Below are 15,349 nucleotides of genomic sequence, written 5' to 3'. Positions count from 1 at the left end.
GCAAGTTATATTGTTGCCAAGCAACTTGTGCAATATCTTTAATAATATAGTGCATTAATAATAAAGACCTGACGTGTGGTCAGAGGTGCGAGCATAGTGGGAGTTTGTCTTTGAATAGATCTTGTCCAGTAACGTTTTACAGTTAGAGTTATATCTCTATGGTAGTTAACTTGGTTAATGTTTTTCCAGGTTTTTTTATTCCTGTTTACTTGTTAGCTTGCCATTTCTTTACTCAGACGAAGGACATTGTAGGTCATTGTAGTCGCTGTGTCAGGTGGAATAGTTATGAGTGACGAACGCATGGCTGTAGTTTGAAATGTTGATCCGTCTATTTGAGCTGTTAGTCAGGTTGTCGTCAACATGCAGAAGTGTTTGTTAATCTGACCCAGATATATCTGTACGTATCTTGAGTGCTTCCTGTGCTGCTTGGGCCCTGGTGCCGCTGTGATCTTTTCAAATATTCTTGCTTCTGAAATATTCAGTAGCAGCATGAAAACATACAAACACTCCCTTCTCTCTCTCTCTCTCTCTCTCTCTCTCTCTATCTCTCAGACTTTCTTTCACTTCATCACTGTTTCGCTTTCTTTTTCCTCACTCTCATTGTATCTCTGTCTATTTCTCTCAAAGAAATACCTGAGGTTAGTGGATGGATGTATTTATGGTTCTGCTTGAATTGGGCTAGATTTCCCTAAAGAGATTTTGTAAATTTGTGTTTCTTTAACAAATCTGTGGGTGGATTAGCTACTATTTTACAGTATTTTTACAGATAAAGGCATCTATGTACTAGAGAAATCTCTGGAGAGTTGGAAAGATTTGAGTGGTTTCATGGGAAATTGACTTGCGATTAAGAAGTAATTCTTTAACAAAGAAAGCTAAAAATGATGTACCAAGCATACTTTACACTAGTCAAAGATTCTTTAACTTTTAAACTTTTCTGGATAAATGGGGTGGTTTCCCGCACAAGGATTAGTTTAAACCAGGACTAGGCCTTAGCTAAATTGTGACTTAAGTAGTGTTTACAAACATGTATTACAAACAAGCATTGTAGTTGTTCATCGAGACAAAACAACGGCACTGCTATATTTTATATTGTGTCAGTGGTGCAAGCAGTTTTCAGTTTAGACTGCTATTACATTTATTTTAGTCTAGGACTAGTCATATACCCGGTACAGGAAACCACCCCGTAATGTTTATTTAATAAACAAATTATAGATGTTCTTGCAACCCAGAAAAGTGTCTCAAGACAGAAATCATTCAACCAGAGGAAATAATTTATAATTTATCGGCGTTAATATATCGGTCTGATATTATTATCAATAATCAATAACGCCCACAGAGACACTCACTAACTACAGGGTATCTCATTAGACTATGTACATGTAATGACAGACAACAATATCAGTAATCTGAAACTGTCTGTTATCCCACACCAAGCTTTTTATGAACAAAAATAACTTGACCTCTCTTTTTTGAATTGGCCACGTTGCAACAGAGATTAGAGACGGAATTTCAATATACACTATTATAGAATATAATAGTAGAAGGGTCCTAGGGCGGGATCCACGGCAACAAGACTCCTCATTGATGTGTAAGTGAAAGTGTTTGGATCCTGGTATGAAATTTGGCCCTAATACCGACAGTGACCATCCAAATCATAATCTGCGAAAGTCTTTCTGACTCGTGTGCTTTTTCAGAGGGATTATAGTAGATTGTATTGATGATTTCAACTGATCACAGCGATCTCTCCAAATGCCTCTGAATAATTCAACTGTGTTGCTGACCTACTGTGACTGGGATGTACTGACGAGAAGTCAAGCCGGGCTGTGGAAATATGTCACCCAGTAAATATTCTACTATACATTTTTGAAATAATTGATTCTGAGATTAAAGAAATGAATTTACACTACAGACTATTACAGAATTGATTTTGGTCTCAATGTGTAGCAAATAAAGTAATCTGAATTTGCTTTAGATGTATGGTGTTCGATTTTGGCCTGCTTTAGAACTCTAAACTATTGCGTCACCAGACTGGGCCGAACTCTTTGTGATGCATCTAGTCGTGTTACTCTATTTTGAGAGCGTGCTGTGCTTTTCTCTGTGCACAAATGAGGTAAAGTGAGGGATAGTATAGTGCGGGGGGGTCTATAGAGCGTGACGAAGCAGAAAGCAGAGCGTCCTGCACACTGCGCCCTTAAATCTTAAATGTTCTCCGTTGTTTAATATTCTAACTAGACCACTTCATATAAGTTGAATGTGTTTGTAGAGCATGAACTAATGCTTAACGCATACATCAGTGCGGATGCTGCGAGTCACACAATCTTATCAGCAAAACACTTTTCACCGTATCATCCTACATTCTTCTACTTTTGTCATCGCTTCTTGTATGTTTTTGTTCCCCTTTTCAGTTTTGGCCTCATTCCATGTCCTACATATGTCCTGTGACCTGTTCAAAACGCAGCAGTCTTTTCCTAGCGTGTGTTTGGCTTCTCTGTGTGATTTCTGTACAGCCCGGTAGCTGTCTGAAGCTCTGAGGTTTTTATAGCATCTTTGCTGGCCGGTCCTCATTAAGAGAGAAAAATCTTTTCTCGTTAGACGATTCAGAGGCTCAAAGAGGCTGTTAGGGAGGTTTGGGAATTAGACACTGAATATGAAACATCTGTCTTTTGATAGCTTGTGTCTTATTCGAGTGTATGTTCAGCTGACAGAACTCGCTGCAGAACGCAGATGCAGCACAAGCGAGCTGCCTGTAGATTGAAAATGGAAGACTTGGATTCAATATGTGGAGTGATGAACGGCTTGCCGGATTGAGTGATGGAAAATCTAGACCCGCAGAGAGATTGATCTTAAATCAGTCCTCCCTCCCTCCCTCTCTCTTGTTCAGTAATTTATTGCTTTTATATGGTGCCTCTAGATCAGAACATTACCTGTATATATGTATTTTTTTTTTTATTCCCTTAAGGCCTCATGTGGAATCCAGAAGACTTGTCGCATGCTCCTGCGGTCGTCCTGAACAGAGTTTGATGATGTATCTAGCGGTGTTTTTAGACCTGGTGTGCGTCTCTCTCTCTCTCTCTCTCGCTCTCTCGCTCTCTGGCTCTCTGGCTCTCTCGCTCTCTCTCTCTCTCTCTCTCTCTCTCTGGCTCTCACCCTCTCTGGCTCTACGCCTGGTTGAAAAAGGCGCTCCATTCATCTGGTTAATGGAGAAAGTGCTGGTTAATTTACAAAGAGAGGCTTTAGAAAGGAAAACTTAATGCTCTTTTCCAAAACCTTGTGTCCCTGCTTAGACAGCATCTTAAGTGATCATAGGCATATCGTTGACCCTCCTTCAAAACGTTTGATGGCAGAGTTATTTCTGATAAATATTTTTATTCATATAAAGTCACAGTTTTAACTCTGCGACATACTGCGGTCACCATTACTCTTGAGTTTCCTGTGTGGTTTAGGTGTGCAGTTTGAACATTGTTTGATGTTGGTATATAGCTCTATATGAAGGCAATAGACAAGAAAACTTTTTTGTATGTAAAACGGAGCCTTAATTCTCTTTTAAAGGTTTGTGGGTTATTGAGACTATTTAACTTTTATCAGAGAGAACATTGCTTTACAAAAGGTAACCATAATTTAAGCCAAAATACCACTTTACCTAAGAAATGGTTTATTTTTTAAAATCTTCTTTTGAATTCTTCTTCTAGTCACACTAACTTTAGTAACTATGGTATTGTAATATAAACAGTTTCTTGTTATCATGGTGCAGTTATGGGAAAACAACTTCTGAGAGTAGGTTACCACCATGACTTGTCTCCGGTCACCTCACGTTGACGTAAATGTACAGCACAGAATTAGAAAACAGATGCTTGTGATGTTGTTGTTCATTATATTATCTACTGACAGTCGCACAGACCACTGGATGATGTCTGTCGGACGCATAACAGTTATTTAGAGTGTTTCTTTTTAATAGAGAAACTGAATGTAAATGGATAGATCGAGAACGTAGTTCATTACATTTCTCCTCCTTTTTTAAACTTCCGCTTCAGCGTTTGTCTTATGGCTCCGTTCACCTGTAAACCAAATACATACAGATGGATGGATAGACTGATAGACAGACTACTCAATACGCTAAAAGAATTGTTAACAAATGAAAAATTACAGAATTTATATGATATTAAGCAGTATATTTTCTTTCAGGTTACAGACAAACACATCACGGGTTCAAACATCCTTTCCCTGAGTTAAAGTTGGAAATTAGAACTCAATATTTAATGTGTCTGTCTTACTCTTTCCTTGAACAGTATCATGTGTTTCTGACAGGTGTTTTATAATTACAATTTTATTAGAAAAGATATATTTTTTTATTTAGAACAGCATGCAGAGGTTGAAATTTCAAAGCTTTAAAAAGGAAAGAAAGTTTTAGAATAACTATTGGTATATAATAGTTTATATGCTGGATGTGGTAATTAATCTTCTGAACTGGGTCATGGAATATCTTTGTGTGTGTGGATACGTCATGAAATACAGTTTTATGTAACCGTGTTCTAGGCCGGCTGCTGAAAGACTGACATGTTATATATATTAAGTATTTTATTGTAAAAAATAATGAGAATATCTGTGACTTCAGTTTGTAAAACTTGATTATGCGAGGTGTTTTAGTACTACGTGTTTATCATCTGATCACTGTACCATGGTACAGCCACAGTGTTTTTTCAAGGACTTTTTTATAGAAGCCTTTAGTTTATCTAGTGTCACTGAATTTGTCTCATCAAAACCTGTAAAAGTTTTTGAACATCTGCAGTGTATATGTGTGCTATGTGTGTTTCATGGCAAAGCTGGCTTGGCTGGTTAGATTTGCTCCCTTCACACACATGCCCTTCTTCCATCTGGTCGGGTGACTAAGGGTTCGAAGACGGGAGGTGTGATCCCCTAGACAGATCTTCACAGACTGTCTGTCTAGGTCTTATATCGATAAAGGAAAACCACAGATTAATTCAAATATTTATCAGGTAGTCAGCATATATTCTCATAGGACATAAGTGGTGTGCGTGCTCTGACATTTGACCTTCCTGTGCTACATTTTTGGGGTGCTGTAAGTTGCTGGACTTCATATTGGTTGCTTCTCCACATGGATCGTGATTGGTGTGTAATTTCGGTTTCTTCATGCGGTCATCAATTTTTTTTGAGTCTTCGGACTGTGGCGTCCCTATGACGGGTAGAGGTATCAAACCACAGCAGTATCACTTCTGATGTTCTTTAAATGTCTTGACATGCTGGCTGGATCATGAAAACTGGACACGGGTTTTAATATGAAATCACTTGGGGTTGGGTTAGGTATCACAAAATGTATTTTGCTTTGAGGTGTGTTGTGTAACCAAACCATTGTTTTTTGTCAGGTTTTGGAGACCTTTCAGAATGGTGTGTGTTTTCTGGGACTGCCCAGATCACAAAGCCATCCTTTTCAGTTGTATATCAAAAGAAGATATTTTTAGAAATGTCTCACAGGTTTGGGGACAGTGTTGTTTGATTACCATCGTTCTTCAACATATCATCTTTTGTGTTGTGCACAAGAAAGTCATACATGTTTAAAGGTAAATGATGAGAGGAGTCATTTGTTGGGTGTACCGTCCCTTTTATGTCTCTAATTTATGGCAGTATGTTGGTCTATTTCTTCACTTTTGTCTGGTGCCAGACGAAGGTCCTTAACTTATTTGTTATGTATTGAACAAAAGCTGTGGATCAATGTTTAATCTACCAAGTGATGCCGGTGAAGACCACCGGCAAGTGTCCTACACTTTTTAATTCTCCTCTAATACGACTTCCTTTTCTTTGTTCTGTGTTGTATACCAGCTGGAATGTAAATATCTCATTGCATGTGTGTGTCTTTCTGGAGATAGTCATCAAACTTATTATAAGAAAATCATCTTTGCTGAAAGTAGTTTTGTGAGATGTAGTCTCATGTTGATTGTAATATCGGAGGCAGGCAGATGTGATGGTAAAAAATGCATCATTCAATTTTTCATCTTGGTGCATGAGGACGAACGCCACACTTATATGTGACCCGATGCTGTCTAATGTTACATTTCCTTAAAGTTAATGCCAGTTTGCATAGGTTTTTACAATGATGTCAGAACAACAATGAGAAAAGACAGAATTATTTATCTTGCTCTGCTATTTGCTTTCGCCATATTTGCAGTTTTGGGTGTGTCTTCTCCAGAAGAAGGAATTGTACCTTGTATTCTTACTGTCAGCTGTATCCGTTTTATAAACTTTATTTCTAACACCGTGTTGTGTGTTTGTTTGTTGCAGGGTGAGGAGGGACCTCCTAGTCTGGAATATATCCAGGCCAGGGACCTGTTTCCCCAGAAAGACCTTGTCAAGGAAGACGACACCCTACAGGTCAGTTTCACTCATGGCTCTGCAGATGTCTCCTTGCTAGTTCCTATAAGACACAAGTTGTTTTCAATCTCCAGTGGAAATCTTACAGATCACCGAGCCAAATCCTCTGCTCCTAGCCATATAGATCTCATGACATTTATTGTCTCGTTGGACACATTTGGATCCTTATGATTATTTAAAAATAGTAGTAGAAAGGATTAATACAGTGCATGCTTTTTGGTTAATGGCCCGATATTTCTTGCATCCCTTGTAGCAGCAACCCCTTGTGGTGTCATAATAATAATAATAAACTTTATTTTATATAGCGCCTTTCAATGTTACTTCCCGAAGAGCTTTAGATAAAAAAGAGTCCAGGTCAAAAAATAAGCAGTAAAACAATAATAACCAATAGGGGTTGGAGAAAATATTGATTCATGTATGAAGAAGCATAACCTCTTTGTTTTCTATATTAAATTTTGAGCCATTCACACTTTTTTTCTCTGAAACGCAATGTTCGAGAAAAGCAACTGCTGTGTAGTTACCTGGTTTGGAGTGAATGTTAATCTGTGTGTAATCTGCATAAAAATGATAACTAAGACCAAGAGATCTGAGGCGATGACCCAGAGGAAAAATACTAAAAAGTAATGGACTCAAAATCGATCCTTGAGGCACTCCATATTTGAATGAGACAATGTTTGCCAATTTTTGAACACGCCCATGTATACAAACTGCTTACGGAATATATTTTGGTAGTATGTACTATTTCTGGTGTATAGAATTAAGTTTTATAATTTAAAGGGACCGTTCACCCAAAAATGAAATTTCTGTCATCTTTTACTCACCCTCATGTTGTTCCTTATCCGTATACATTTCTTTGTTCTGCTAAACACAAAGGAAGATATTTGTAAGAATGTTATAACCAAACAGATCTCATCCCCCATTTACTGCCATAGTAGGAAGAATAAATACTATGGGAGTCAAGGGGATTGAGATTTGTTTGGTTACCGACATTCTTTCCAATATCTTCCTTTGTGTTTAGCAGAACAAAGAAAAGTTTACGGCTGGGAACAGGAACAACCTGAGGGTGAGTAAACCCTTAAAAAAAAAAAAGGGGGATTGTCCCTGTAATAAGTGCACTGTAAGTCGCTTTGGATAAAAGCGTCTGCCAAATGACTAAATGTAAATGTAAATGTAAATGTAAATTAGGATTTTGGGGTAAACTTTTCCTAATAAGTGTACACTTGTCACTAGTCAAGTAGATATATAGTAGATGAATGTCTATTTTTAGTTTTAGATGTTGGTAAATAGGACAGTTGTAGTCCAAATTGTGGCTTTATTGTTCTTTATGATGTTACCGTTTCATGACGTTATTCATTAACAATGTAACCCTAATGTGACAGAAAGTGGGTTAACGCACTCTCACACACACTAGATTTGAGTGTTTGTTTGTCCTTTAAACTGCAATAAAAGAGAGGTGAAGAGAAAATAAATGTTCTACAGAGTGCTCTTCTGGAGACCAATGACAGCAGATGGAGATTTGAAGTGTGAAATCGATCAAAAGGACAGTGCAATGACAGACAGACGGCAAGATGGAGAGACACAGAAGACAAGAATGATATACAGACAGACAGACAAGACAAAACGCACAAACAGACAATTAGACACGTTGCAGGACATATAGAGTGAAGCAAGTAACACCAGACAGAAAGATAGAAGAAGCAGGACAGAGAGACCGAGCCCACAGAGACCGAGAGACATGAGACCGCGCAGAGGCAAACAGAAATAAGGAATAATAGACAAACTGCAAGACAGAGAGAGATAGACAGACAGCAGGAATGAGAGAGAGAAACAAAGACCGACGGCAGGAAAAAGAGACTGAAGACCAAAACAAATAGACAGACTGAAAGAGAAAGAAGGATGATGGGAACAGACAGACAGGTGTGGTTTTACAATTGGCTATGTGCTCCTGTAGTTAAACACTTTAGTGCAGATCCAGAATCAGTTCTCCAGTCTCTCTGTGAGTTTGTTCAGACAGCAGGAGACATTCTCCTCTGAATCACTTCTGCTTTCATGGCTCCTTAGGCGTCACCTGAATGACACGCTGCGCCATGAAATATAGATGAACTTTCCATGGCTTAGTATTACAAGACACAAGAGTGTGCCGGCACCAACACACAACGAACACACACAGTGCATTTTTCATTTTATTGTATACTTGTAGTAAACGTTGTAGTTTTGTTTTTGCTGAGCTACAGCTCGATTATGCTATAAATATCTTCTTAATATCTGTTGCACTTGTAAGTCTGTGTAAATCTCACTTTAATGAGTGTATTGTGCTGTCGGCTCACAGTAATTCCACAACATGCTGTTTTCAAGTTTATCGTTTATTGAAATAGCATGAACAACTTTATTGTAGGCTACGTACTACAAAATCTTAATAACAGACAATAAAGGGAAGTATACCAAAATACAAAAATACTGTCAGTCAACAGGATAAAAACATCTTTGGGTGAATCATACCTTTTTCACTTTTATTGATTTACATAGGGAAACAAGCAGCACATGTGATGTAAGTGAGCTCATGTGCTGGTATAGTGTCTCACTCTCTTTCTCTCTTACACACACTCCTTGCGGGCCGGATAAAACTACTTCCAGAGAGAGCGAGAGAAAGAAACAGTAGGAGATTGATGAGTAAAGTAACTGTGATTCATACAGAGGACTTGGGATTGAGAGAGACTTTAAGTCTGCAGACAGAAAGCGAACTGATGCACATAGGTAATGACAGAGGTCATGACTGAGACTGTGTGCATCACTTCTACGGCCCTCTAACATGCCATAGTGTTAATTTCAGTTTTCTATGCATTTTACTTTGGTTATGTAACATTTCAAGTTTCATATATTTCTAAAGCACATTTAAAACAACCCCGTTTGACCAAAGGTGTTGCACAAAAAGCCATAAAAGTCTTAAAATTAACATCAGATCACAGATAGCAAAGAACAAGAAAGACAGATTACAAGTTAACAAGTTAAAGGCCAATGAATTAAAGTGTGTTTTAAGACTAGTTTTAAACACGGACAATGTAGGGACATCCACATTGATACCGGTAATGCAATACACAGTTTGCGGCCTCTAATGCAATACACAGTTTGGGGCCTCTACAGCAAAGGCACGCTCTCCCCTTTGCTTCAGTCTTATTCTGTGGAGTGCCAACAACATAAGGTCAGCAGAACGAGCCCTGACTGACACCAACATAGAGGGCATTGCAGTAATCTAAAAATGATGAAATAAATACGTGTATGAGCCTTTCAAAAACATTAAATGATAAAAAAGACTTGACCTTAGATAAGAGCCCTAAGTGATAAGACCTTGACTTTACAACGGAGTTTATCTGTTTGTCTAGTTTAAAATCCCTGTCTAACGTTATTCCCAGATTTTTGGTTGTAGACTTCACATATGGACGCAAAGATCCCAGATCACTGTCTAAGGACTTGTTAGTAACATTCGAGCCAAATATCATTATTTCTGTCTTTCATTAAAATGTAAAAAGTTAGAGGCTGAAGACAATCAAAGAGAAGTTGTAACAAACTGGCATTTTCCTGTTTAAGTGGCAGATAGATTTGTGTGTCATCTGTGTAACAATGGAATGAAATATACATTTTCCTAAGAATAGACCCTAATGGGAGCATATACAGAGAAAACAGCATAGGGCCAAGGATAGAGCCCTGTGGGATGCCAAATGGTAGGGGAACAGATGTGAAATGACAGTCATTTAGGCGGACAGAAAAAGTCCTATCCGTTAGGTAGGACCTGAACCACACCAAAGCAATACCCTGAATGCCAACAACATGTTCCAACCGGGAGAGCAGAATATTATGGTCAATGGTGTCAAATGCTGATGTCAGATCTAAAAGCAATCGAATGGCTGAATCACCTGAGTCAGTGGCCAATAAAAGATCATTAATGACTTTTACAAGAGCCGTTTCCATACTATGGAGAGCTTTAAACCAGATTGATATATCTAAGATTTTATGAGAATCTGAGAATGATGGCACCTGGATGCAGACAACTTTCTCTAATAATCAAGCAAAGCAAAGGTTGAACCACAGCATGTTTAAAATCACCTCGAGCCTAACTGGCTTTAATAATTGTTTATACTACAGGTCTACAATAATCTTTTGAACTACATGGTCATTGTCTTTCCAAAACATTCATTATTAAAGCAATACATTTTCAAGCAACACAAATAATTTACTTATCATTTTTGTTCATGAAATTAGTGTTGTAATAATGTGTTGATATGTATAAAAAAGTTATGTTTGCATGTTTTTTTATGACATTTTTAAAAACATTTCATATATTAGGAGGCACAACTTTGTTCAAGTTGTGCATAAAAGACTTTATTTATTGTTTTATCTATTGTGCAGATGTTCATTTTAGTTAGGTATATGGTGGTTAATTCTACAATTAATTCTAGAGATAAGTAAGGCTCAGATAACATAATAATGTTCATTATTGTAATTTAGCCTGTCTACATTGTTGACCTTTGTAAAATGTAAGGCATTAATCGCATTATGAGGGTTCATGTAAACATAGGTATTAGGAAGCTAACAGTTAGCACTGCTGGCTAGTCTTTTTTTTTTTTTTAAGTGGAAAGTGACCTATTTGTCAGGTATGGTGACCCCATACCCGATATGTGACCTCTGCTTTTAACCCATCCAGTGAGTAGTGAACAAACGCACAGCAAGTGGTGAACACACGTTGAGGATCGAACCGGCAACCTACTGGTCACAAGTCCGACTCTCTAACCATTAGGCCACGATTGCCCCAATTGTCTTGTGTCTACAGCTAAATATAAAAAGAAACTCTTCAACAAAACCTAAAACAATAAAAAAAATCCTGTAGTTTGAGCTGCTCTTCTTGACTAATAGTATCAGTAACAGTCAACATTGAGGTTTCTTTTAAACATTGTTTTACATTGTGCTGTTTCCTGTGATATTCCCGTCACTGAGGACCCTAGCCACATGACAAAAAAACACTGATCCCGATTGGTCCACTTTTGTGGCTCTTGCAGATAGAACCTTATAGCACCAAATTATAATTATAATTTGATTTTGTAGATAGGATGATTACTTTCAAAATTCCCCAAATGTACACATAAAATGACATAATGTAAATAAGTTATCACAGAATAAGAATTTGTGAATAACTCAATTTAAAAAAAAAATGTCAGATAGAACCTTATAGTTCTAAGGCAATTCTATATGGCAAAAAATATAAAAAACACAAAATATGGTGATACAAGGTTTCAGAAGGACAATAGCAATATTTTACTTTATTCAGAAGTATTCATTATACTTCATTCACTCATTCATTACGAAGATATGTTGGCCAATGACATGGCTTTTGAACTTCATTTCTATATCATATCATCATTGACGTCAGTGGTTTGACGTCATCCTCTGTAACATCATCTGGTCTGAGACGGTTGTTGGGCTGCATGTCCGGGTGCTGAAGATAATGCGGATATTTCTGGCATCCATTAGACAGTAACATCTGATGTACGGTTTCTCAGAAGTTTATTTAAAATTCAATTGAAACATTGGGCTGGTATCCAAATGTGCTATTGGGTTGGATTTCATTGAAAATGTCCATTAAATGAGACCGTTATAAGTGAAGTGTCTGAGAAGTTATCGTTCACAAGTCTTTACATTGTCACTATGAGATGTCTTGGTGCTGTCTGAGGGGTTGTGTACTGTAGTGATGATCCTGGTTATGTGTGCACAAACACCTTCAGAAACCAACTGTGCCGCAGCATCTGATCATGCAGAGTTGTAGAACAGCAGAAGAAACTTCAGTGATTATTTTGGTTCAAGGCAGTCTGAATTGGTTTCTTTAATGTGGTTTGTGTTGCTGTTGCTGTTTGTAAAAAACAGTTTTCCACGGAAATGTTGTTCCATTGAAACATTGGGTGCCTATTGCTTCAAACAAAACTCTCTGTTTGGAAGATGTGATTTCACAAACCAGGCAAACTTTGACATGTCCAGTGAATCAATTTGTCCCCTTGGGTACCTTTTAAAGTGAATTCCAGTTTTGTTTCCCTATGAATTGATGTATATTCCACTTTGTGCCTTTAGACATTCTGATTGGTGCTTGAGATTTTATTTCTGCTTTTTACTCTTTCTGCTTCATTCGTTTATCAAACAGACTCTTCATCCATGCTGATCTGAGTTACCGATGTAAAACTTCTCTGTTTATTCTCCCCACAGGTCCCGTTCCCTGTCTTGCAGGGCGAGTGGGTCGAGTTCCTTGGTCGTGCGGATGATGGCATCATCGCAATATCAAACTACAGACTTCACATTAAGTTCAAAGACTCCATCATCAATGTAAGATCACCCATCAACACAATGGAGCGTGTTTTTCATTTTCTGAAAAAAGAGAGAGAGAGGGAAAGAGAGTTAGTTTAACAGTGTTAATCCTTAAGGGTATTTTGATTGACTAAAAATGTAAGGCTTCTCTCTGACCCCAACAACTCTGATCCTTTATTCCTCCCTTCGGTCACAATCTCTCTCCCTCCTTTTCTCTGTCTATGCCTCTCTTGCGCTTTATCTCAGTCTCTTTTTTTTCTCTGTACGTCTTTCACAACCTTCCATCATTTATATCCTCTTCCTTTGTTTTGTCGTTTAGCTATGTCACCTTTTCATTTCCCTCTTGTTTTTCCACCTCTTTTTCTTCCTTGTCCTCGTGTCTGTGCTGATGTTGTAGATGTATCCAGGTGTGGACAGTGAGATATCTGTGAGTAATCTACACCCTCACCTCTGCCTCTTCATCTCCTCCATCCGTTTGTTTTCTCCTCAGACTCTTGACTGTCTCTGTATCTCTCAAACTGTGTGGTTACATTCAAGTCCCAGTGAAATAAAAAATGACAATGCCAATTTTTTCGTGAAATGCTGCAGCGTTTATTGTAAGTAGTTTATCAATATAGGGCACTCTCGTATTAAAAATTGTGTGCCCTCATAATCTTTAGTTAAAATCTGAAAATGATCTTCCTTCCTGTTAAGACTATCCATCTTAAATTCCCTCTGAAATGCGTCAAAAAACGATTGCAACTTCCGATTCACGGGGACTTTAATACTCAAGCTGTATATTATTTATAGGACTGCTAACCTTCAAGGGGTACTCCACCCAAAAATAAAATTCGGTCATGACTAACTTACTCTCAAGTTGTTCAAAACATTAAGAAATATATTTGTTCTACTGAACACTTAAGATATATGGAAAAATGTTAGCAACTGACATTTCTCGGACATCATTGAATACCATAGTAGGAAAAATCATTTTTTTCCACTCCTGCTAAAAACAAAATTAGATATTTTGAAGAATTTAGGAAAGCATCCAGTTCTAGGGTACCATTGACTTGAATTTTAATTCAACTTCCTACTATGGTAGTCAAATTCTTTCAAATATCTTCCTCTGTGTTCAGAAAAACAAGGAGATTTATGCAGATTTGAAACAACTTGAGGGTGAGAAAATCATGACAAAATGTTCATTTTTGGGTGAACTGTCCCTTTAATGTTGGAGATGTATAAAAATGTAATTTTGCCTTAAGAAATGCTTGACTGTGATTGGTCAGATATTATTGTATAATGACCACTAAACTGTAGTATTAACCATTGACCACTGTAAAGAGTTTTAATTTTGTCTTATCAATTAACTTGTATTTTTATTTTTAATCTTTAGCCTTTTCATTTTGTTAACCGTTTTTTTACATTTAAATATTGCTGTTAAGGTTTAATTTATTTTTCATTTAAGTTTTAGCAAGGTTAATGTATATTTTTATTAGTGGTGGGCATAGATTAATTTTCTTAATCTAGATTAATCTAGATTAATTCCAAAATTAATCTAGATTAATCTAGATTAAAATGGCTCATTTGAATTCTGCCGAAGGCATTCAGAATATGTGTGCTACCCAAATAATGACTAAAAGTAAGTCTTTGAGAACGGGTTTCTCAAGCCAGGTGGCGCAATAGACCAGGGGCTCATCTCCTGTTTCCAAAATGCATCACAAACTGCTTGAGAAAGCTGTTCTACTATGATAATTGGTGATGAAAATTAAATTATGTTCAATAAGATGAACTTGTGTTTACTTCCGCATTAGCTAAGGGATGATTTCCGTTTAGGTGGTACTTGAGACTGGAAGAGCTCCTACAGTACATTTACATTTAGTCATTTAGCAGACGCTTTTATCCAAAGCGACTTACAAAGAGTGAGGGAGCAACAAGCGACCTGTCATACAGGAGCCATAATACATTAGATCTCAATACAAAGTTACTGGTTTCAACTAAAGCTAGACCAGTACCTGTTGAGAGAAAGTGTTTTTTTAAACCAATTCCGCATTGCACAAGGTGCAAACAACCTTAGTCTTGTCGATGTTTCGATTGGGAAGCTTCTTAAAAATTAATATTACCTGAAGCAAACCCGGCGGCTTCATAGCTGCATCCATGTTAGCACGTCACGTTTGATGCGGTAATTTCACAGTAACGTTATGTTGTGTTCAGACCAAACGCGAATGGCGTGTCAAGCGCGAGTGATTTATGTGTTAATGCAGAGAGCCAATAGACCTACTTGCGGCGCGAATCGCGCGAATGAAGCCCTGGTTATGAGATGATGAGGCGGCTTCTGCTTCCGCGAATGACGCGAATCACGCGAGTTGAAAAATCTCGTTCTCGCCCCGTACAGTGCAGTTAAGCTGGTATACATCCGCGCTAAAATATCAAGGTGAAAGTCATCATAGCTTGCGTAGTATAGACCCAGCTCCCAACCCAACTTTGAGAATAGATTAACGGCGACATTTTTTTTAACGCGCGATAATAGTCTCACTGCGTTAACGGCGTTAACGCCGTTAACGGCCCACCACTAATTTTTATATATATTATTTTGTGCATCAACAAATGTATTTCAGTTTATATGAACGAACTGATTAATTTA

General features: G+C 37.7%; 1 protein-coding gene across 5 annotated transcripts in view; it reads left to right on the top strand.

The window, feature by feature from the left end:
• Positions 1-15,349, top strand: part of mtmr4 (myotubularin related protein 4) — a 40,876-nt gene that overhangs the window by 14,690 nt on the left and 10,837 nt on the right. For all 5 annotated transcript variants that reach the window (XM_056746110.1, XM_056746111.1, XM_056746112.1 and 2 more), the window contains 2 exons: positions 6,295-6,384; positions 12,631-12,747. In XM_056746110.1, coding sequence (XP_056602088.1) covers positions 6,295-6,384; positions 12,631-12,747 — 207 coding nt within the window. The remainder of the gene's footprint in view (positions 1-6,294; positions 6,385-12,630; positions 12,748-15,349) is intronic.

The sequence above is a fragment of the Triplophysa dalaica genome, chromosome 4 (assembly GCF_015846415.1).
Source record: "Triplophysa dalaica isolate WHDGS20190420 chromosome 4, ASM1584641v1, whole genome shotgun sequence".
Lineage (NCBI taxonomy): Eukaryota > Metazoa > Chordata > Actinopteri > Cypriniformes > Nemacheilidae > Triplophysa > Triplophysa dalaica.
Note: the sequence above shows the minus strand (reverse complement) of the source record. Positions and strands in the feature narration are given on the sequence as shown.